At 35.8% G+C, this 24,084-nt stretch overlaps 1 protein-coding gene across 1 annotated transcript in view; it reads left to right on the top strand.

Annotated features, from left to right (window-relative positions):
* Nucleotides 1-24,084, top strand: part of NAALADL2 (N-acetylated alpha-linked acidic dipeptidase-like 2) — a gene marked incomplete at its 3' end in the record, with an annotated part of 181,204 nt that overhangs the window by 90,273 nt on the left and 66,847 nt on the right. The window contains exon 4 of the mRNA XM_009878431.1: nucleotides 5,534-5,684. Coding sequence (XP_009876733.1) covers nucleotides 5,534-5,684 — 151 coding nt within the window. The remainder of the gene's footprint in view (nucleotides 1-5,533; nucleotides 5,685-24,084) is intronic.

Below are 24,084 nucleotides of genomic sequence, written 5' to 3'. Positions count from 1 at the left end.
CTGTTTGTTCAATATAGCAAGTGTCATTCCTTAGGCAAGGGCAGTGTTTGAGCTGAGTAGGAAGGGCATATTTCTTTTCATCATCCCCGTGTACTCAGCCATTAAGCTGGTTGTATCTTCCATCTCTTTTACTGTCTTAATGCACCTTGAGGTTTGATCAGCAAAAGCCAAAACCTCTTCAGATAGTTTTGCCACGAGATTCTTTTGAGCACTGTCCCTAGATCTCTGTGGTGGAAGTATAGAAGTGTGATTAAACAGTAAGTGCAGTATCAAAAAATCAACCTGAAGCCAAAATGGACCTTTGCCACCTTACTTGTTAAAAATACGCAAATAAGAAGAGTGGTGTAAAAATGAAGATGCGTGTATCTAGGGGGGTTGTTTGTGTTACCACTGCATCTTCCAAGTTTTCTGTATTATGCTAGGTAATGGAGAGGAGAGTGGCATCTAATTAAATCTGCAGAATGCAAAATCTTCTTTTTTCTAGTCAGGCAATCTGTTTCAGAAATAAAAAGATGTTATGTCAGTGAGGTCTTCCAACAGTTTAAATGGTGCTTTCTCTTTGCTTGGTAATTTTGCATACTGCCAATTAGTACAATGAGATGGGAGTTCCTTTCAGAGCATCATGATTTTAATTGGAACTTCAGTAGAAAACAGTGCTTAATAACTTGTAGCCTGTCCAGTCGATAAAGTTGTGTCTCAGATTAGCAAAACATGTTTTTTACATGTGGCACTATGAATTGAAAAAATGCAGCAGTTAAAAGCCAGCTACTGTTATTTGTCTAATGAATCCTGATCATTGCACTAAAGTTTAATGACAATAGGAGATGCAGCTTCTGTAAATGTTTATGAGTAGTACTGTTATAGGTTCATGTATGTATTTTTTCGTATGTTATTGAGATGATACTTTTTCTTCCTTCCTCAGAAATTTTATTGTGTATATTTTATTAGATTTCACTAATTAGCTTTTCTTCTTTAAAATTTATTTTTGTTTCAATCCTCTGTGTCTAATATGACTTTGATTATACATTTCCACATGTGTTTTTGCATGGATTACCTAGAAGGGACGAAGAAAAGGGGATGACAATTACATAGAGGCAGTCAACCTATAAGTGTGAATATCTGTTAAGTTTTGGTTTATTTTATATACATTATGCCCAGATTTTACTGTGTTAGCACCTGAACGGACTTGAAATAAACAAGTCAATTTACTGTGTTAGCACCTGAACGGACTTGTAATAAACAGTCAATTCTGAATCTAGCTTTAGCAAGAGAGAGACTTTTGGCCTGACGTTATATGGAAGATGTTGTATGCTGGAATAATAACGTGACCCAGTATGAATTTTGCTGTGCTCTTAAGTAGTTGACACGTAAAGGCCTTTTTTGTCTAATGAACTGTTATGTCATTTACACTAACACAGACATTGTGTAAAATATCATTTTTGTACCTTGGTACACCAAAGGCATGCCTCATTTTTATTTATTTTTTTTAATTATTTTTACTTTGAGTTGTGACTGCAATTTCCAGGTTTTCGTATAAATACATTCACCAAAGACAGGTATATAATCTTTCTGGTACTGGTATCAGTCAAAGCTCCTAGTGTGTGGCATAATTGCTTTGATTCTGATTTACACAAGAGCCTCTTTTTCACATGTTGTGGTGATACAGTAGTGAAATGTGAGTAATGGTGAAGCACATGAGTAGTTCCAATGAACAGCCTAATACTATCTATTAATGTAAGTAAGTGTGCGGGAGTGAGGGTACAGCCAAGGTGCACACTTTCAGTAATGTGAAATACATGCACATGAATGCCTTCCAAAGATGAGAACTACCTTTTGAGGCACTCTTGGCTGAAAACAGCATGGTGTGCTAAAAGTGTTTTTGAAATGTGGGCTTTTAGGTTGTACTAGCATGGTATTAAAAATATCTAATACAGAAGTAAAAGAGAAATCTTAAATACCGTTGTGCAGCTAGTTTATATTGTTCTGTTTACTGCTACATTTTAACCATTATGCAGTAATTGAAAGTCTGAAAGCTAATGTCATATAGTTGAAAACAGACTCATATCTAATAAGAAAAACGTTACTGGGTTTGTATTGAATCTGGTATTGAGAAGTAAAAGGGAACCTATAGTAAAATGAAGAGATCTGGTTAATGTTTTTTCCAGCACTAGAGCTTGATTTATCCCATCCTGAAAAACTCTCATCCATGTATATAAACACGGGGAAATGCATTTGAAAGGTGATGTATTTTAAAGTCCTTTTTCCAGGCACAATGTTAGTGCTGCTTGTTTTGAGCAAGGGTAGAACCTTCCATGATGACAAAGTCACTCATTATATAGAATCATAAGCCCATCTGTCCTGTACTGAACTGCCTGATCTTACATCATTTGATGAAACAACAGGTGGTTCTGTGTGTTAGTGAAGAGATTTTACACAGCTTTGGTTCTCAAGGTTGGATTTTGTGCTGTCTAATTTGTAGTCCAGGTGCCTGTATTCTTCTCCATCTCTCGTGTTCTCTTGTGGATTCTTACATGTTTTTTCCTCCTTGCCTTAAGGGCTAAACTCTCCAGATTTTAGTAATGCCTTCGCAGTGTGGTGCTGAATCTACCTCTTGTCTACTCAAAATCCTATTTTCATTAAAGTTGCAGGAATATACTGAGATATTTCAGCCCATAAAGTAAGTTTTCTGTGCCACCTAATTGGTGGTTCAGTCATTGATGTGGATCAAGACACCTAAATGAAAAGCATGGAAAGCAGACTAAAGAAGCCTTATAGAGGCAATATTTATCAGCAGTGGGACTGGTATTATATCTCATAAAGCATAGCCAATACAGCTTTAAGGGAGGGATAAAAGCTTTTAAGGAGAGACAAGAGGTGACCTTCACCAGGAGAGAGAAAGACACCACAATGCTGATACTGTAGCTGCCTGCACGTGTAACACCATAAATGATTGCAAAGACGTTTCACAAAGATGGAGAAATTTCTAGACAGTGGCAGTCTAGACAGTGAACCAGTTTACCTGAAGGACTTAATCTGCCTTCTGTGGCTAAGAAAAAAAAGAAAAAATAAATAAAAAATAGGTGTTTTCCTCAGATTCTTTGTGCTAGGGCACTTTATGACTGTTAAGGTGTTGACTTACTTAAGATGAAAATGGAAGTACTTACCCATTTATTATTGGCAGAGTTGTGATGTCACTGTTGGAAAGTTAAAAAGCAGCAATTATAGCTGAAATCTAGAAGCTGTTTTATAATTTCACATGTACAACACAACTCCTTGCTAGAGATTGTAGCCATGGCAGCAGTGGTTGCTGCACTTTGTGAATAACAAACATGTAGTTACCTTCTCTCAGTGAAATAGAAGAATTTAATAGTGATTTTTGTAGAGTACAAAGCTTTTAAAACTCTCTTCAAAAAAAAAGGAAACAACCATAAACCACAAATGCATTGGTGTTTCCTGTCTTCTATGCTATTAAATAAGACTAGAGATGAATAAAAATATACTGAATATGGATGCAGGAAATGACAATTGTTATTTTAAATCCTGACTGTTACATCATTTAGCAATGATGTGTCCTGCTTCTCTTATAGTGTCCCTACCCCTTTTATTGTGCAATCAAATCCTGGCTGAGTATCTGAATGTGAACCTGAGTTGGCAACAGAACAGCACAATAATAAACAAACCAATCATTTTGGAAATTTTTTTTTCTTCCTCCATTACCATTAAGGTCTATAATACATTTTTTAACATCTGTGGTCACACTTACTCCGCACACTCTTATTCAGTTCTCTCAAAGAGACCATCCCTTTTCATCTAAGAATTGCTTGTTTGAATGAGATAGGTAAGATTATAGCAGTGAATCACAGGTTCACTTGCATCTGCTTAGCTGAATTCAGACTCTGGTGTCAAATCTTGCTGAATCACAATATTAAATGTACTTACTTATAGAAATGGCAAATAGGGTTTTTTATATACACTTTTTTTTCAGTCATAATTTTCAAGAAAAGGAGAACTAAACATCAAATGCTTTTGAGGCTTGAACTGGATGCTATATATTCATATAATTTACATGCTTGTAAAGCTACAAAGAACTATGCATAAACATTCCTTAAAACCAATAGCTAGGAGATACATTGGAAAAAAAAATACACAGAAAAAATTGAAAGGCCTAGAAGAAAAAAATGGAAGCACAATTGAACTGAGAGACAGAGACGTAGTAGTGAGTTCTTGGTTTCCTACAGAGTTGTGTAGTCCAGAAATGTCATATACTTGCAGTCATTCCTCAGACCATTTGGAGCCATTTGGAAAGTCACCAGTAGAACATAGTGAGTAGGAGAATTACTTCTATTTGAAAAAATAATATAGTTTTGTGTCATTGTTGTAGTTTTCGGACAGTTCCAAGTATGCAGAAAAGTCATCTAGTTTCATGGCAGTGTTTGCTACATTACAATTCGGTTGCATCTGATTCAGAATAAAATCCACCTGTTTTTCAGTTCTCGATGAAAGGGAAAACTCAACATTTTTGCAAGTTATGGTTATGGCATGCCTTTGTCCTTGACTTTAGGGAAGTTTGCTTGATCTGCTGCCTCAGATCTGTGCATTTTTGGAAAGGCTGATTACCATTGCCAACTCAAGCTGTGATGTTCTAATGAGACCGAATAAAAGCTGTCTGTCTGACAGGAGACAGACTGCAAGGTTTGGGGAAGTGAGACTGCCTTTTTATTTTCTTTTTTTTGTATGCTTTGTAAACTCTTTTTGTATTCTTTCTCAACTGAAGAGAAACTTGCACAGAAGTCCTGTGCAAGACTGATGCCAGTGTGTGCAAACATTAGTATACGTGTGTCCTTCAAGAGATATCCTGGTGCTCTCAAACCAGGACAAGAGGTAAACCAAGCAGGAATGTCATACTAATAATATGGAGAATACAGAAGATCTCCACAAGGTGCTTTAATGAGATTAGTTTCAAAACTAAGGAATTTTCAAGATGGTGTTTTTATCATGGGAAAATATGTTAAAGTTGTAAGTCTAGCAGGTGTCCAATGAGTAGGGGAAAAGGTGGCTCCACTCATATCTCATTTTGGACATTACTGAATCATGGCAGTGCCTCATCTGAATATAATCTCCAACACACCAGCCTTGTCTTGAGTGTCACAGTAAAAGGGATGAAGATGGAACAGCTGCAAATCTCAACTGCAATTGTAGTATTTCCACTCTGTTTCCTCAATGTACTGCATATAATTGAAAAGTAAAAAATCTTTTTGTCGTTAAACTTTGAAAGTAGTTTTTGGCCTGAATTAAACATGACTTTGAATTAGTTTTGGGTGGGGGTTGATTTTGTCTTTTCAAAAAACAGCTGCTGGTTTTATATTATAGGCAGTTTGGAACTGTACCTGTCTTCATTTGATTTGTGCAGAGCGTAGTATGGAAAGAGCCTGATGCATGATAAAGCCTCTATGTCAACAGCAATTAAAATGGGTAATAACGTGTTCTGACATTGTTTTTGTTAATAGTCACCTGTGTTGTTTTGTTCTCTCAGCTTTCTCTGTTAGAAGATGCGGGGTTTGGTGGTGTTCTTCTTTACGTTGATCCTTGTGACTTACCAAAGACTACAGATCTTACTGATAAAGCTTTTATGGTCTCCTTGAACAGCGGAGGAGATCCATCAACACCTGGTTATACCAGTATTGGTAAGTACTGTTCAAGGCATATTCAGTTAGTGGAATGAATCTGTAGATTGTAAATATGGGAGTTAAAACACTAAACCAAATCCTGCCTGAGATAGAAATCCTGAGTAAGACACCACAGTGTGATGCAGCATTGTTCAAAGGATGGAATCTAATCTCAGAAATATTTCACTCTTGGCATAAAGCCTGTACTCTAAATAGTTTATTTTGTTGCTTCTTCTATTTGTGTATTCATACACAAATTATTCCTGCCTATTTTTTTCTTATCCCATGGGGAAAAAAAAACGTAATGAAATACTATGGTATACTAATGCAGTGTTTTATGAGCAGGTTTCATGAGATCTGTCCCCGTTGAAAGAAGTATTCTTCCCTTTGTTCTCACTTCCGCTTTCATGGTACTGGAAGTGAAAACTTTTTGTCAACAGGTGCAAGTGCACTGTAACCAGAAATACATATTTTAAAATATTTAAGAAAAAATAATAGATCTTCTAATAATAAAATAATAGCATCTTTGCACAATTACCAGTTGAAGAGAATGTGTTCATTTGGACTTGTCTCAGTTATGGCCAGATAGACTTTGTTATCAGTTATGCTTTTCTAAATTACATGTATTTTCAAAGTATGAGAAATAAAGAATTGATTTTAAGGAGCTACATAGGCTTTTATAAGTTTAAGCATTTTTATAAAGCAATGTTAATAATAAGTAGAGGCAGCAGTGTATTTGCCTTGTATGTGCTACTTAAATCTCCATTGTGGCAGTTCAGTGAATGTGTGTTCTGCTTCTCTGCTGCCTTTTCAGCTTTACCACCCTTTTTTACTATCTAACTATTTGGAAATGTATTAAGCAGCAGTCTATGAGTTTGTGACAAGGCTTCATCAAGAATATTTGGTCCGGTTACTAGCTCAGACATCTCAAGTCTGACTTGAATTGGCACTAAATCAGCTGAGGCAATGCTGGGATACTTCCTGACTAGAATGGCAGAAAATAGAAATATTCGCCTAGTTGTCAAAGAAGGGTGTTAGCTATTCACAGCATGAATGCCTTGACAGCTCGGTGGGAAAGAAATTGCACATTTTCTCAGTGTCTCAGTGTACCTGACCCAGTGTTCTTAGAAGTGCCCTGGGATCTACAGAGGTAAATATAACACTCTTTAAGCTTTATCCTTGCTCATTTCATGCAGCCATTCGAAAAAACAGTTTGTCGCTTATGTGTCTGGCTGACTCCTTAATGTTTTATTTACCCTACGTGAAAAGTAAAGCTAATTAAAACGGATACACCAACATGAAGATGCCGCTTCAATGTCTAAAATGTGTTGATTTTCTGTCAGTAAATGATCTGATTGGTAGTTTGCATTCCAACCTCCAGTGTGAGAAAAAGAAGCTTAATTGTATCGAAAATGGTGATATAAGTATATTGATGGTTTCTGCTAGAACCCTTAGTGTGGTTTGTCTTTGGTTTTAAATCTCTGAGCAACATTTATAAGCAGGAAGAGGCTATCGTGTTCCTCGAATCATTTATATTTTGATCATTGAATGCAAAGATGAGCTGGAAAAAGCTCAAAGGAACACTTCGGAAATTCTTTTTTTATGGTTCTGTCACTAGAAGGTACATCAGATAGAAGTAATTTCTCTGTTTCTGATGATGATTTCTTCTCTGGAGACTATGAATCAATTTGGTTAGAGGTAACTTATGCCTAGGAAAAATACAAATAAGTCTAGAGTGCAGACTTTTGCCTGAGGGAAGTGCTTGAATATAAGATAGTTAAACTGACTGCACTCAATAAAAGTGCCAGATACCCTGGCTTGCCCCTATCACTTTGATTCATAGAGTGTAAGATGCACTACAAGAGATTTTATTGGAAGCTCTTGCTTAAGTTATTTGCATATCTTTGATACCATCTGCACTTTACACTTTGCCAAAAGAGCTGTTACTATTACAATCACAGGGGCTGCTCCTACCACCCTTCTCCCTTTCACTAGGAAACTCTGAGTAAGATGACTGATCCGTAGTCTTGTACTAGGTGAATAAACAGGTAGGGCACGTGTGTTTTCATGCTGCTGCCTGTGTTTCTCACATTCTTTTAGTCTGAAACCAAATTTATCTGTGGTGTCAGAGTATTGGACTGCTTCAGGTTCTTTCCTAGCAAAAAAAAAAAAATCTTCAGGAAATTATACAATTTACACATCTCTTCTCCAAGTTAACAACATTTTTGGACAAGGCTTTTATAATAGTTCAGAGAGAACTTTGGAGTTCTCATGAGATTTTAGCTCCAGTTTTGTTTCTCGAAGATTAAATGCTGTGTGTCTGCATATGAATTATTTTAGAATGTGCAGAAATAGCTTGAGGACGGATTTGAGATGCCTACTACCTATGAGTGGAAAGATTTATATTTTTCTCTGTTTAATAAAGGGGAAAAAAGTAATGAGGTGGAAAGGGAAGTGAACAACACTTATGCAAAAGTTTTTACAGCTTGTTTGATAATTTGTTTCTTATGTTCTTAAGACTCTCCCAATCCTATGTTATGGTAGTTCTGAAACAATCACAAAAGCCTTTGTGAGCCTCAATCCTGTCTTTCTGATTGCCAATAGTGTCCTTCATTTTTATGAATCTTTCTTCTGTCTTCCTGCTTTTGAAACAAAACAACTCTAGTAGGTGGGACTCTAGGAATTAAACATATGAGATCAAGAAGCTTGAGAGGGAAATAAGGCACTTATATGGCAAAAATTATCCTGAAAATAAAGTTTAGAAGAATAGCATGAAACTTGAATGACTTCCCTATCTACGTATTTTTCTTCCATTTTGACTTTTTAAATGCTGCACTTCTTTTCACCTATCTTTATATGGCAGACACATATTAGGTTTCTTGATTTCTAGACTTCAGAGCATTTTTAAATAAAGTTTGTTTCCATATGGAGAGTGGCTCAGTAAACGAAAATATGGTTAGAACCTATTTGTCAATCTTGGTACGTAAAGTAGAAGAGTGGCATTGTGATAAGCATTAAGAGCCCTGCCCCTGAGATAAGGTACCCTATCTGTGCAGTGGTGGAATAGAAATTATTTCATGAAGAATTCAGACAGTATCATATAAAATACTCTGAGCCTAAAACTGGTGAAATATAAGAGCTGTAAAATGCAATCTTATGCTATCAGCTGGAGTTTCAAGTGTAATGTTGTTTTAGGGAATTGTAACGCAGAGGTTGTAACAAGAAGGCATAGCAGTGTATTTGGAAGTACTCCATGTTTCAGGTCGTTATTAAACAACTGCTTGTGTGAGCCGTATTACAGAGATTTGAGTGAAAAATCAGTCATATGGGGGAGGTGCACAGTGTCCCTAGAATTGTAGACAGTGAACGTTATTCAGCCAGAGGAATTGACATGAGCGTTACTCAAACATTGCTAACAGGACTTGGTTTCAAAGGAAGGGACAAGGAAGATGAGGAATCAGCGAAGTGTTGGTCCACTGCTGGATACAGCTGAGCCCATCAGAACAGCTCTGAAAACATATTTAAGAAAGGACAAGACTGCTGGACAGGCAGGAGAGTGAAACTTAACCTGGAAAGAGGCAGTGTGAAAGTGCTGTTTGAATTCTTCATTTTGTTTCTCACTATCACAGTCGACACTGGCTTGCCCGTGACAGTGATTGTTCAGTGATCCCCATCTTGACCTTGACCAATGAGCTTTTCCACCTTATTTTCTCCCGCTATGCTGTTGTGTAGGGGGAGTGAGAGTGCAGCTGGGGAGGTCTCTGCAAGCTGGCCCAGGTTAGCCCACCGCACTCTGTTCTCCGTCTTTTGATAAATTACAGCAAAAGTTAAAGAACACCAAATATGTGCCCATGGCATCTTTAGTCATGTGTCATTCTTTAGTTAAGTTTAGCCAATTCTTCAGAAATGAATACAGGAAACTACTGCTACTACTTGGAATGTGGTAAGTACGTACGTGCTGTGATGGAAATGTAGATGTATTTTATTTTTAGTCAGTCCAGTGTTTCTGTGTGTTTATGCGCTTCTTGACTCATATCTGAGTTTGTCCTTGCTGTCCTTTACTTCACGATATTTTACTCCTCCGAAGCAATCATCTGAGGAGAAGTTAACTAGAAAACAGAATGTTGTGTAACAGTTTTAACCATGAATATGCAACATATGTTCTAAAATGTTTTGTTATAAATCATCATGACTTTTTACAAGATGTCCTCAGCCCTGGTTTGTCTGTTCTTTTTACAGAACAAAAAACAGTTACAAAGATAGATTTTTCTATACTTGCCTTTGCAGCTCTGGGAATGATCTTGGGAATATTTTTATTTTTTCCAGAAAAAATTGTGTTTACTTTCTGCTAATAACATTAGGTAAATTAAATGCAAAGATAACTTGGTGTACATTCAGGCTTCTGGGGTTCTTTTTGTTTTGTTTTATTTTCCTTAAGACTGAAGCTGGGGAGAAAGAAAAGCTTACAGTGCCATATTTTAGTTTAGGTGTGTGTATTATGTAAACGTATACTCTTATAAATTTATTTTTTGCTCATGACATAATTTTAGTGGTTGCTGTAAAAAAAAAAAAAAAGAGACTTTATCATTACATACTACGCTGCCCTGTGTGATATACTGTGTTATTTTCTGTATGAAAAGAAAAATCTATGCTAATGAAATAGAGAAGTAAATCTTTGGAAAACACTGGCTTTTGAATAGTCAGCACAGTAATAACTTCAGCTGATTCTCAAGAATTCCTCTAGCACTTGAGATGTAAAAGATACCTGAAATCATGATCTGCCTCTTCAAATTTTACAGGATACTTGGAAGCAAATAAGTTTCTATTTACCTACCAGATTACATGCTCTGAGTTTTTGGGGGTTTGTGGTTTTCAGTTTTTCCCAGTATCTGGCTTCCAATTGGTGTTGCGTGTGTTTAAAACTGAGAAAAGCAGTTAAACGTCAAGATATTTTAGCCTCATGCGTTTGAGTATGTGAACCTCTGTATGGTATATCAGGTATAATTTTACATTTTGTTTTGTGGCCTATAATTATATGTTGTGGGGAGGAAGCAAATTTGAATTGAAGATGAAGTGGTTTTATCACTTAGAGTATCAGGCTAGGAAGGCAGAAATCACTGCTATTGGAACCGCAGTGGCTCGCTAGCAATGGTTGTATCATTTGACTCTTGCAAATACCGTACTGAACTGTATGGTCAAAACTGTTCTCAATTTCAATCAGGAAATTATTTGAAAAATGTGAATTTAAAAAAGTAGTGGAATGCACAAGTGGAAAACACCAAATTATTTGAAGACCAACGAATCAGTGCTTCTTGTGCTGCAGAGTTAGTTTGGCAGAATCTAGTCAGGTTTAACCAGATTTAAGTCTGGCTGTATAAAAGCTGAAGGGAAAAATGTCAGAACCAGAATGACTGTAAAGCAGTTTAGGTACTCTTCACAGGAAATTCAAGTAGATAGTACCTATATATGTACAAATAAAGGAACTGTATTTACCAATAAAGCTTGGTTAACTTTCCCATATATTTGTGCATGTATTAGAACAGTATGTTATCCTCCTAGTAATCCTGTCCACAAGTTGGGATACTGCAGTGTAACTCTTACTTATTGCAGAGTCAACACCTGCAAGCGCACCTGCATAATATCAAAAGCACTATAAAGTCAGCTGGCTGTTTAAGCAATTAAAGATGTAATTAATTTTATAATTGATTTTTTTCTTGTGCCGTTTGAATACTGCAAGCCAGAATAAACCAAACCATCTTTATTGTGACTTGATCTCTGTTCCAGCCCACTGCTTACCATATTCAGCAGCTGCATTAAAAAAAAGATAATAGTACCTCTTCGTGCTTTCAGACAGGTAGAAACTCCCCCAGAAGAAAACCTGATCATCTTAAAATGGAGATGTGGAAAATACTTGTTCGTTACGTAAATGTATCATCAGCATCCTGGCTAGGCTTCGTGAATGTGTACTATCGTATTATATAGCACTGTTCTGCAGAACACTAAAAGATGTAAGTCATTAATTACACTTTGGGTTTGGCCAATTTTCAGAATCATTTTGCTTGTACTTTTCAGAGGTTTCCTTCAGATTTACACTATTTTCCTTCCCTTCAGAAACAGAAATGCTCTGCCTAGGAGGACTTGGACAGGGGAGGGGACTAGAGAAGCTGTTGTGGTGGTTTAATTGGTTGACTGAGAACAACATGAGCCTTCTGGCTTGCCAGTCATCTCATGGTAGAGGGCTGTCAGGTTGCTCAGACGCGATTGCCCCTTTGTCAATCTGTTCACCTTCTCATCCTTCGCATTTTTGGAAATGATTTCCAAGATTGTTTGCTCCATCACCTTCTCAGCGAGTAAAGTATGGCTGATCCCAGATCTTCTTTCTTGGTGGTGACAGGAATGATGTATACTTTCGTCATAGACAGGAGAATTTCATGAATGTGAGAGAATTTCTGAAGCAGGGAGGCAGTCACAGCTTCCAAAGCTTCTTTCTTCAGCGCTTTTGGAGTAGTCCTTTGTGCGGCGATGCCAGGCAATATTTGCTATGTGATAGGTACGATGCTAGAATGAGAAACAGTCTGTTGTCAGATGCTTTTGTTATCTGACATGTTTTTCATGTGCAAAGCTCCTCTCTGAGAATGATTTGAATAAACCTTTGCAACTTTGATAACTTTCAATTAGGACAAGTATATACACAAAATACGTGTAACTTCTAATACCTCTTATATGCTAATTTTACATAGCTGACAGGTGGATCTATTGAGTTAGATTAAAAAAAAAAGAGTGAAGCCTCTTGGGTTATTTAAAATGTCATCGAAGTCATAGATCTTTTAGAATAGTGATATAATGATTTGCATATTTATTTTAAAAACAGTGCAATAGGGACCACCCTTTACAAAATGCATAACGAACAAATGCTTGTGCTGCCTACTTGGGAGGTAAGAAAAAAAATTACAGCAGATGTTAGCTGAAGCTGACACGTGGTGACAATCTATTCCTTTCTGGTATAATGCTCATAACAAGGAGACTAATTTTACAACAGCTGGCCTACTCATGTTTTAAAATGCTTAGGGTTTTTTGTTGTGTTTTTAATTTTCTTGATTTCCAAGCGTCATCGGTCTTTCAGCTAGTCCACTGTGTGATTTCTGCCAAGCCTCGTTTAATCCAGGAATGCAAGGGCTTTGCAGCAATATTTTGCATACTCTGAGAGAACTGTACCACACATTACCAAGACCTCAGCAGTTAAAACTTTGGCAGTAGTAATTTTTGCATACTGTAAAATTCATTTTGTTTTCTATAGTAGTAAATGAAGTGTAAAGGTGAGGCAAAACTAAGAATTAATTCCCATGTTGGTTACCTCTGCTCCCTCCCAAAATTGCTGTATTAGATGTGACTTCAAGTTTTGCTGGTAAGAGGCAAAATATTTCTCTGGGCAATAGTATTGCATGATGCTAATCCATGGAAAAAACAGCTACATCACCTGGCATGGGTTATCTTGAGGAAAAGTTCCCAAAACAGAGAACATAGGCTTTGCAAAGATATTATGAGTGGAATATTTCTTGAGTTAAAATTAGGTGACTCAATTGTAAGGAGAGTTGCATAACGGTTATAATACTGATAATTTCATAGAAGTATGTTTGTGTGGGGTTTTTTTAAGAGGTGGAGGAGGAATTTAGTAACAGTAAAATACAAGTCTCAAATTACTACTACTGTGTTTCATTAATTTTACTTTATAGTTTTATTATGTTTCTAAGCTTTAGATCTTATCTCAGTTTTAGTATTAGCATTCTGTTTTTAAAGTGGAAGCATTATCTTGTGATCTTCGGGGTATGGGAGGAAAACTAGAAGTTCAATTTGGCTACTCCTTAAAAAAAAAAAAGCTATCCGAAACCAGAATGCAAATGAGGAAAAAATACATGGATTTTAACTATGTTTCATAACTGTTAGTCATTACTCATGCTTTTTAAGTAAGTTTTGTTTTTTAATACAACATATCAAAGCATAGAAAAGAAGCATGTTTAAAAAACTTAGGCAGGAGCAGTAGTCCTAAACTGGCCAACAGTGCTTTCTAGAAATTACAGCTTCGGTTGTTTTTTTTTTTAGTTTCTGGTAATTTCATTTTGTTAGACAAAACATATCTGTGTTTCTAGAGTCTGGATTTATCTTGGACCTGTAATTCTGAATTTTGAAGCCCTGATTCAGGAATCAGTGCTTTAAGAGGATTTAGTTACAGCTTTCATCTGATTTGTAAGATGAAAAGTTGAATTGCAAATCCTATAACAGATTTATAAATCCTAAAGCATATGTAGAAATAGTGCAAGAGATTTACAAATGATAATGTAAATGATAAAGTAATTTTTAGCTATACAAATCTATACTCCTAGGTTAAAATCTCTGTGATCCTAGTAGAGATCCTTCTTCATTTTTAATTTCTGTTTTGAGTCAGGTTCTTATATGATTTGTTTCCAAAGGATTTATGTTTAATAAAATACTGGTCTTTGTCTGTTTTTCCTTCAATTTCATAGAATAAAAAAAATAATTTTAAAACCTTTTATTTTGAACAGGGAAGCTATTGCAAAAACTTTTCTGATGGTTCTGTTATAACACAAGGACAACTGAAATGTGCATAGAAGTCCTATGATTTAGTAAGATGCTTGTCTCATAATATGCACACCTCCCTATGGATCAGTTTTTGAAAAGACATTGTAAGGTCTTGTCTCAACTTAAGATGAGAAAAATCCCAGCTTTGGTTTTGTTGTTTTTTTTTTTAATATTGCCTTTTCTTTGGATTTATTGCATTTTTAATATACGAGTACCGTGAATACTATATTTAGTATTTGGGGGCCGGACACTGGAAGAAATTGCCCAGAGAGATTGTTGCCCGGAGACAGCCAAAATGCATCTGGATATGGACCTGATTAACTTGATCCAAGCGATGCTGCTTTGAGCAGGGAGGCTGGAGTGTGGGATCTCCAGAGGCCCTTTCCAGCCCCTGTGATTCTGTGAGCAGGTAACAAATTTTAGAACAAATTCAGCCTGACAGCCAGTTTTTTGTTGACACTGATATTAAGAATAAATAATATAGACAGTCTGGGGCCGGCTGGCATAAAAGAACCCAGAAACTGTGAGACAAAGCCAGAAAGTCTCTCTCCTTATAATGTTTTCTCTTATATTATGGATGATAAGAGCTGACTGTCTGTACCACTTTAGGAGAATGTATATGATAAGAAGGTAAAGAAAATACTGGGCTAAATACAGGAAAAGAGGCCTGAACAGATTCTGCATAGTCCTTTCCTTTTCCGTGGCTAAATTCTGACCCAAAACATTAATCAATAAAATGACGTTTAAATAAAATGTGATTTCGGCAGACCTACAGTTTGGTTTTCCATTTCGACTAGAATTCGGCTCTTTTTTTAATAACTGTTATGAAATTATTTTATTATTTGAATTGACTGTTAATATCAGCTATGTCATATGTTTCATTTCTTGGTCGTCACTCTTGATCAATAGTTTAAAGGACTTCAGTCTTTCCAAGGATAAAGGAGAAGATGCTGTGCATGGTGGTAGTATGCAGCCATTTAAGTTGATCTTGATCTAATATTAAAATAGGGGAAAGCCTCTGTGACACCTATTTTAATTGGCAGACAAAAGAATAAGTGGCTGATTCAACTGATTCAACGTGTCCATCTAATGCAATTTGAACACAATGGCAAGTCATTCATGACCCAATCTAAGAACAAAAATAGCAGGAACTGTCTGAATTGAAAGAATCAGTGAATGTTTTCCAAGAGCTGTAAGTTTAAAGAGAGAATTAGATGGATGAAATGTGGGTACTTATAATATTATAGTCTGTAGATTGCAGACATTAAAGAAAATTTCTCAAACAGTGCTGGGTGCTGTGCAATGGGGAAGATAACAGGATGAAATGTGTATTAGAATTTTTATTAAAGAATTTCTGACACGTGTTTAGAAATGCATTAGTTACATGACATACCCTGTAACAATCATGTTAGATTTTTTTTCTCTGACTATACTGAATGGTCTTGGTGGTTCACAGACAGTTTTTGAGGATGCTGAAGGAATTATACTGTCTGACTAGGAGATATATCCGTTAGTTCTGAAAAATGATGACAAAGAGAGAAAGAGAAAGAAACTTCGAGATCTAGTCGGGTTTGTATTAGCTGCTGCAACATCACAATAGTCTTCTTTTGTGGAACAGGATTCATGAAAAGCTATATGGATGTCTTCTGGAAGGTCAGTGACAGTGACCATCATGCTATTCTGGTAGGTGCCACGTTTACTGTAAAGTATTCAAAGTTAATTTTTCAACATGAGAGCAAGTCGTCGCCCCTGGAAGAAGTACTTGCATTGGTAACTTTGTTGCTTAAGACGTTGGGCACAGGAAACCTATTTGGAGTGTCAGAAATTTCTGCTTTCCCCTATATTGCCCTAGGTAAGACAAAATCTTATGGATAAAGTAATTGCCGGACAGTCAGACTCATCAGGTGGGTGTTTTGAAATTTGGTATTGCTTGCGTAGCATTATCTATCAGTTCTACTATCTGTATGTCAAAGTTTGTTGATAAACACATGTTTACAGCTGCTTTACTTAAGCTGTATCTGATAGCCCAGTAAAATCAAACCGACTTATTAGAAGCAATAATAGTGTGCTAATGCACTGGTATCCCTGAAATAACTGGTTGTGGTAAGGTGGGCATCCTCACATGAACTGTTTTTACTTGGGAGACGGGACTTTGCGATACTCACGTTCCAGATACCTACTGCTTAATGGAGAGGGAAGGAAGTAACTAGAAGGAAAATTGGCAAAAGATTGTGACAGTGGTATTTAACTAGAGAACTTATCTGCTGATCATTCCTTCAAAAATTGGTTAAATTTCTGTGGACTTGGAAGATTGAGCAGCACAGGGTTCAGGTCGCATTGGCATGGCAACAAAAGATTTACTAAGAGCTCTAATGTTAGAAAAGTGATTCTTGTGTGCAGCCGATGAATGGTATTGCATGGAGTTAGTCTCCTGTATATTTTTCTTTTCTTTTTTTAAATACACATTGTTGTAAAATTATATACTTATTACGTTAAATTTGAATGATCGAGGTGATTATTGAAAGGATATAGGAGAGTACCGCAATTACAGTTAGGCTGGTAATAGTAACTTCGGTATTTGCCAGTAACTTCAGAGTATGCTAGATTTCATCTAGCAAATAACCCGTGGTCTTTTAAGTCAGGAAATTGCATGGAAAGTGAGTTATTTAACCCATAAACTATTTGCTCTTTTGGGCAATCATTTGTTTACCTTCCGTGCGTTTCAACTGATCTGTGATTTTGATTAAGACACTTTAGTGCTGATACTTAAAATTATACTAAGATTTCTGACTTTTTTTACTGCTCTCTTGTCAAGTGATGGATTTGTGAGGGTTTTCCTAGTAGAAGAAACCTTTTCATATGTCCTAATATGTTCATATGTCCTTCTCTGTTCCACATGCTTTATTTTTCAATATCTGTAATTTATCTGCATGGAATCTGTTTCCTCTTTGAAAGAGGTAGAATATGTGGTATCAAAATAGAAGTTATCGTGGTCAGCTAAAGGAAAACAACTTTTCCTTATGAGAACAGGATGGCTACTCAGATGATCTGATTCTTTCAATCATCACGTATGAGAACAATACACTGTTGTGTCAGAATCATATTGTAGGGCAGTGTTCTGCAAAATTATTTATCCACTGTCCTTTTCTGCAGGTCATAACCAGAATATAGGACAAAAATAAATCCCAATAAACCTATTTTATTTTGGCTAGTTCTTCAGAAGGCAGAACTACAAATGCATCATTACCAGAGAATCCTATTTGCAGAGGAAGGAGGCTAATTCGAGGTAGAATTATCTTAAAATCACATCTGGAAACATTCAGAATAATTCTCTTTGCTTAATGTAAGATCTCTAGAAGCACTCCCGCATTCTTTTAACCTCTTTGTTATCATAGTCAGTAGTACTTCAGAACATTTTACCTTTGCCATTTGCGTTTACTTACTGGATAATATTGGAAACATAAGGGTTTGAGGGTTGTTTATGGAGATTCGTTTTCATAATTCTTCAAGGCTTCGCATGGTGGCCTTCAGCATGTTGTTAATGAACAATGACTAAAAGGAAACATTGTGATATTACAGTTACAGAGGTGAATGAATAATAATTGTTCAAGACTGGTCCTTACAAAGTTAGCATAACTGTTGATTATTACTATATTTGCATGTTAAGAATCAAAATAAAGGTAAAATATGAAAGTCGAATATATTTAAAAAATCTCTGAATAAATAAATTGTTATAATTATTGTTTCTTAGTTTCTTTAAAACTTTAAGTGACTGAGTAACAAATTGATGTGTATTACTTACTCAATTTACCTAGGAAACCTTGCAAATAAAACAAACAAAAAGCTATTTCGGACAATTATTGACTTTTTAATATCATTGTTCTGACAAGTTAGAGCAATGCTTGATTGTTGGCTATCACATGTTTAAAGAATAAATACTGAGATTTGGAATTCCTGAACAACAAAAAAGAGATTTTACTGTTCTTGTTTAATGAGTTGTGCAGAGATAAAGTGATTTATCCTTCTTGACCATGAATGTAGTCCAAGAGACCCATACTGATTCCTTGATTCATTTTGTGTTGTCCACTGAAATATACTGGGTTTATTTTACTTTTAGTTTGTTTGCTGCATGAATGTAGGGAGATTATGGCATTGAAAGAAGAAGAAAATTGATACACTAGTTTAAGTTCTTGATTTCTCCTTTTTCTGTTTTTGTGGAAAAAAATATATTAGAATTTAACAGTTATAGTGTGTTGAAATATAATTCAGGAATTTTAATCCCAGTGTCCCCCCCCAATACTTTGAAACTTTTAAACTATTGAAGTCTAGAAAGAAAAATAGTTTAAATGAAAGTGGAGATGCGTTAAGCTTTACCATGTCACGCTCCAGGGGTGCAGAGTGACTTTAATATTAGTGTGGCACAATAATGGTAGGAGAAATTCAGGATATGAGGAAAAGGACACAAACCTGAATTTGACTGACAAGTAGTTTTCTCAAAATCCTTTCTTGCTGTGACTCTCCTGTTTTGAGAAGACGCCGGTGAAGTATTGCTAGGATATGAACACCTCTCAGTGAAAGGGTGATCCTTGATCTATTTGCCACTTGTCTGTTATTTGACCTTACGGTTCTGTTTTGATGATCTGGGATACCCTCCTGTGTTCCTTTTCCCCTGTCTTCTTGCACTGACTGCTGAGTTGTGCACGGAATTTGATGCTGGATCTCAAGCACTCTCCAAATAAACTTTTAATTTAGTATACCAGGAAGACAGAGGGAAGGACAGTGCAGAGGACTGAACATCTGCTCTAATTTTCACCCTGCAGGATGTAAACATGTTGTTTTATAAATTTCTTCAAGGGAACACTCATTGTTAAAAATAATCCCATCCCCAGGAAGCCCTTTAGAGATGCTTTATGAAGTCCTCTGGGACAAAACCATTTCATTCTCCCTGCAGCCTGAATTGTTTGAAGAGTAAAATTATGGCAGGTGGTCTACGGCTGAACACAACCTCCAGTACATTATCTCAATGTTCAGATGGAATTCTTTGTAGACTAGGAACATTCCTGTGCATGATAGAAATGCCCAATCTCCTGTTTAGGGTGGCTTCAGTAAATTTACAGGGAGACATCTTCTTCATTCATTGACTACTAGGCTGTGCAAATTTAGTTACTAGGAGACTTCTTCAAAAATTTAAAACTGAGGGCAGTTTTTTTTAATTGCTCTGTCCTTTGGCAAAATGACCCAAGCATTTCCCTGAAGATAAAGTCAGTCAGATGGGAAGGGAGGAAGACACACTGAAGCTAGGTATAGTGTGTACCTGTCAAAAATGTAATTGATGGTGATATTTGACAACTGATTGACAAGCTAGAGCAGAAGAAGTGGCTTAGAGGCACATTCAAAAATTCTTTAGGACTTGAACTGTGATCCAGTGGCTCTTCAAGCTTTCTAGAAACTCCACGAAAGACTTCTCCAAGACAAAGACAAACTACCATTCTATAGTGTTAACAGTTGTCTTCTAGCCTGGCACTCTCCCTTACCAGCGAAATAATTCCTACTAAAACATTTATTCCTTTTGCAATCTTTTTTGTGTGTTTTCCTCTGCCAAGCTTTTCATAAATGATGTTATCAAAACTGCTGCTTTGTTGAAAGTGACATCAGTTGGTCATCACTTATGAATTTTTGAACCTTGTTTTATGTTACCAAAAACATGTACCAATGGTACACTAATATTGTAGTATGTAATTTGTTTCAGAGCTTGAAATGAGAATGCATTATGTCTAGGTAACTTTGCTGGCATCTGGTGAAAATATAATTTATACAAAGAAGCCTGTATTAATTTCTGAATGATGCAGTGTCCAAAACAAAAGCTCTGTCAGAGCATGTTGCTTAAAACATTCTAATTTGATCAGTTATAAATTATTTTTAAAATAATGTGAAATCAATTCATACCTTTACATCTGTATTTATAAATATTCATATATATATTTGTGTACAATCTCATTGAAGTTTTGATGCATTAAAATGATTTATAGCATAATTACATTTTATTGGAATACCTATGGTTTTTTGGTCCTGGTAAGAATTCCCGGAGGAAAATACCACGCTGTAGATGTTTTGTTACTTTAATAGTAGAGCAGATTTGATTATGTGGATCATGTGGATGCACATTATTTTAGCTGAAGGATATCCCTTTCATTTTAATGTATTGCCTGTTTCTTACCTGTCATGGAAAATGGGATTAGCAGAATTCATAATAGTGATTTTTTTTTTTTAATTATTTTTTCTATCAATTACTTTTCATGAACGTTTCTGTATGATAAAGAACAGTAAGAGTGGACTATTACAATGCTTGTGCACCAAGGAGTTGCAAAGACAGGACTTCTACATGGTCTGTATAAAGCTTGTGTATTTTACTTACAGTGGAAATTACAGTAATGCTGTATCTGATTAATTAGACCACGTTAAAGAGGTCATTTATCTTACAAGATGCATTTGAGCACCTAATAGCCAAGGTAACTGGGGTGACTGAGGAATGTCCTTATGACACAGATATCTTTACAAGTTTGCTAGTTGTGCTTTACAGAAAGTATTTATAGTTTCAAAAGTGGAGTGGTTTAATGTTATAATAGAAAGTGCCTCAAACTGGGACTAGTGTTATACCTGTCCTTTGTGAGGCTGAATTTAAACTCGTGTTGAAATTCTTAGCGTGCAAAGAAAAGACTAGAATAAAGCAGAGCTACTGAAAGAAACGGAATGTTTAAAGTAATGTCTATAAAACATCCACACATAGACCTAAGGCAGTGATGTGTACTCGAGTAGGTTTTGCTTTGAGCTTGTTTTTGTTCCAAATATGAAGAACACGGATTTCCCTTGAAAATCTGTTGGATTTTTTTCATATATCCACTCTTAAATAAGGTAGAAGAAAAGAGTCTCTGGTCTTAAGTTTCAGCAGGGGAAAGGATTGCACATTTTGAGCTACTGAACTGCATTAGCAAGATTTATCAAACAATATCCAGGATGATTTAAGGCTTGAAGGAACACTTTTGCAGCTGAATTACTTTTCCCATTGTAAATGTAATTGTGCCCATACATTGTTTCTCTGTCAGGCTCTGGGTGCTAATTTGAGTATTCGTGCCTCTGGTGATTTGACTGTGAGACCAATTAGATGGCTAGAAGCACAACTGGGTGGTTAGAGCTCAGATCTATCTAGGTAGCCTATAGCAAACTTGCTACTTCTGTTTCTGGTTCTGCCGTTCCTGTTACTGTGCTTTATATCAAAATTCTCACTTCTGAAAGGGAGTGTATTGAGGGCAATAGATGTTGCAGCTTCTAATAATACCTTTCAACATGTTTTTCCCAATATTGATAATGGTGCTCTCATTGTTATGGAGTACTTCCTAAAAAATGCTGATGGCTCTTCAGTCTGTTGTTCTGATTTGGGGTTGGTGGCTATTCAACACCTTGCATTTTGCAAAAACGAAGCTTTATTCAGTAAATTGTTCTCAGCATAGAGTTGTATGTTCTAATTGCAGGGACTGACTGCACTCATCCAGAGAAGTTTAATTCAGAAGGCATCTCTGCCACTTACTTTGACTAAAAGAGGGAGGAAAACGCTTGACACCTGTGGAAGGAAAGCTTTAGCTGTTTCAGAAATGTCAGGCAAAATGTCAGGGCTGAGAATATCAGGCCAGGGATCTGTATGTTCCACTGATGGTAACGTTTTTCTCATGCTTCCATCAGTACTTTTTATTGAATTGCTATCTAGTGTCTTTTATTTTTGTGTTGGTAAAGAAAACCTAATTTTCCTACTGTTAAATGCTTTTTCAGTTCCTGTGACTGTTACGTTTTACCGAACTGCTGGTTTTTTGTGTGAATGCTAACAATTAGAACTGTACTCCAGCTGAGACCTTGCGTGCTTGAATAACTGAGCTGTGAATGTCCCCCGTGTAGGTGATCCATACTGCACAGTTGCTTCCAGGATAAAAACTTATTTGTGTATATGTGAGGGTACAGTTGCAAATTTTGTTTAGAAAACAGGTTTTGTGTATACTTGGATACCTCTTTTATATTCATTAATGCTATTTAAAAGATGCTCTTCAAAAACGTATCTAAGTATTTTTGTTTCCTCTTAGATTTAGTGTAAGAGTAGTACTAGTTCTTCAGGATATGATTAGACAGGTTATTATTACCTTGATAGTACTGGAAGTCCTGTCTTACTTTACCATACTGGAAAGCCTGTTAATTAATAAGTGCTTGTAAATGTATTTAAAATTCAGTTATGGCAATGATGGAAGATAATTTTCGGGGTTAAGATCATATTGATTAAATTTATTATATGAAATCTGGAGAACTAATTTCAGAATCAATTTCAGAATAATTTGTAAAATTTGTAAAATGTGTGACTGCAGTTAATGGGAGCAAGTACCTGAGTTTCAGCTCCTCTAAGAATAATTTAAATTATTTAAAGTTAGAGGAAACTTCATCACCTCTGGATTTTTTTAAGTAACATTTTTCAGTGTGAGTTTTCTGCTGAGCTAGTTTCAGTAGTTAAGTTATCCCATGACCAACTTTTAACCAATTAGCTAACAGTTAAATTACTTTGTTATTATTCCAACCAAAGACCTCAATGTGGAGATACCCTGTGGTATTTAATTTTCATCTGGTGGCTAACCTCCACCTGGTGGCTAACCTCCACCTTGTAGCCCAAGTTACTCTAATCTTGTAAGTATCTAAAATAATATGTAAGACAGTAGTAGTCTCCTTGCCCAAAACACTCATCTCCTTAATTCTGCTGTGGTCAATTTTGGATTATACAATTGGACTGTCCCTACCTCATATACAAAAGATGCTTTTAGTAGGTTGAAAATGCATTGAAATACTTATATCCACAGAAAATACATATAAACATACCTAATAATTCTAGGTATTCAAAATGAAATACATACTCTTAAATGGCAAGTGGAGAAAAACAGTTGAAAACTTTGAGTTATACAAAATTCCAGATATAAATCTAGACTTCATTCTAATATACTTTTCTTTAGTACTCTACTTTACTTTACTTTGGTACTTTAGTATGATCTTTATGGTATAGCAAGTAGTTGATGAGTAATATTATTTTAAATTAATTTATGGATATGATAGTCTCCCCAAATGAACTGAAAACAAAGATATACTGCCAGAGTTCTGCACACATATGAAATACTCATTTTCCAATTACAGTAGTCTTAAAAAAGAAATCAATGTATTATTTCCTTTTCAACTCTATGATGATAAACTATAAGTGGAAATTTTGGGTTTCGTTAAGGCTTTAGTAGCCACAAGGAATAAATACAGCTCTTCATAAACAGATGTTCAAATGTCTTCAGAAGAAAGGTGCTACTTAAACTTATATTTTCTTCTAGAAAGCATTTTTTTTTCTTGTTTTGCTCTTGAACTCTGACCTGAGAATCTTTTAATTGCCTGTGATGTAACAGAGCAACAGGTATAGAAATTCTCACCTGCCATACACTTCAGTGGGCTTGTTCTTCACAGCTGCAAGTATTAAGTACTTGCTTTGTTTTGCACTGACTGCTGAATTCATTCTTACTGTTTTAAATAAGGTACCATACCTCTCACTTGAGTTCTCAGTAGCTTATTATATATTTGTGGAAGCTTAGAAATAATTTATCTTATCAGTTCTCATCTTTCATGTCTGGCAGTCGTTGTTCATGAAGAAAGTTTTGCTTTAAAAATTAAAAATATTTTGGTGATTTGTTGGGTTTTTTTTCAGGACAAAGTAGTATGTCTCTTGTACACTGCAGATTACTCAACAGAGTTCTTTACA

The sequence above is a fragment of the Apaloderma vittatum genome, unplaced genomic scaffold (assembly GCF_000703405.1).
Source record: "Apaloderma vittatum isolate BGI_N311 unplaced genomic scaffold, ASM70340v1 scaffold5801, whole genome shotgun sequence".
Taxonomy (NCBI): Eukaryota; Metazoa; Chordata; class Aves; order Trogoniformes; family Trogonidae; genus Apaloderma; species Apaloderma vittatum.
This window is presented reverse-complemented; position numbering and strand designations above follow the sequence as displayed.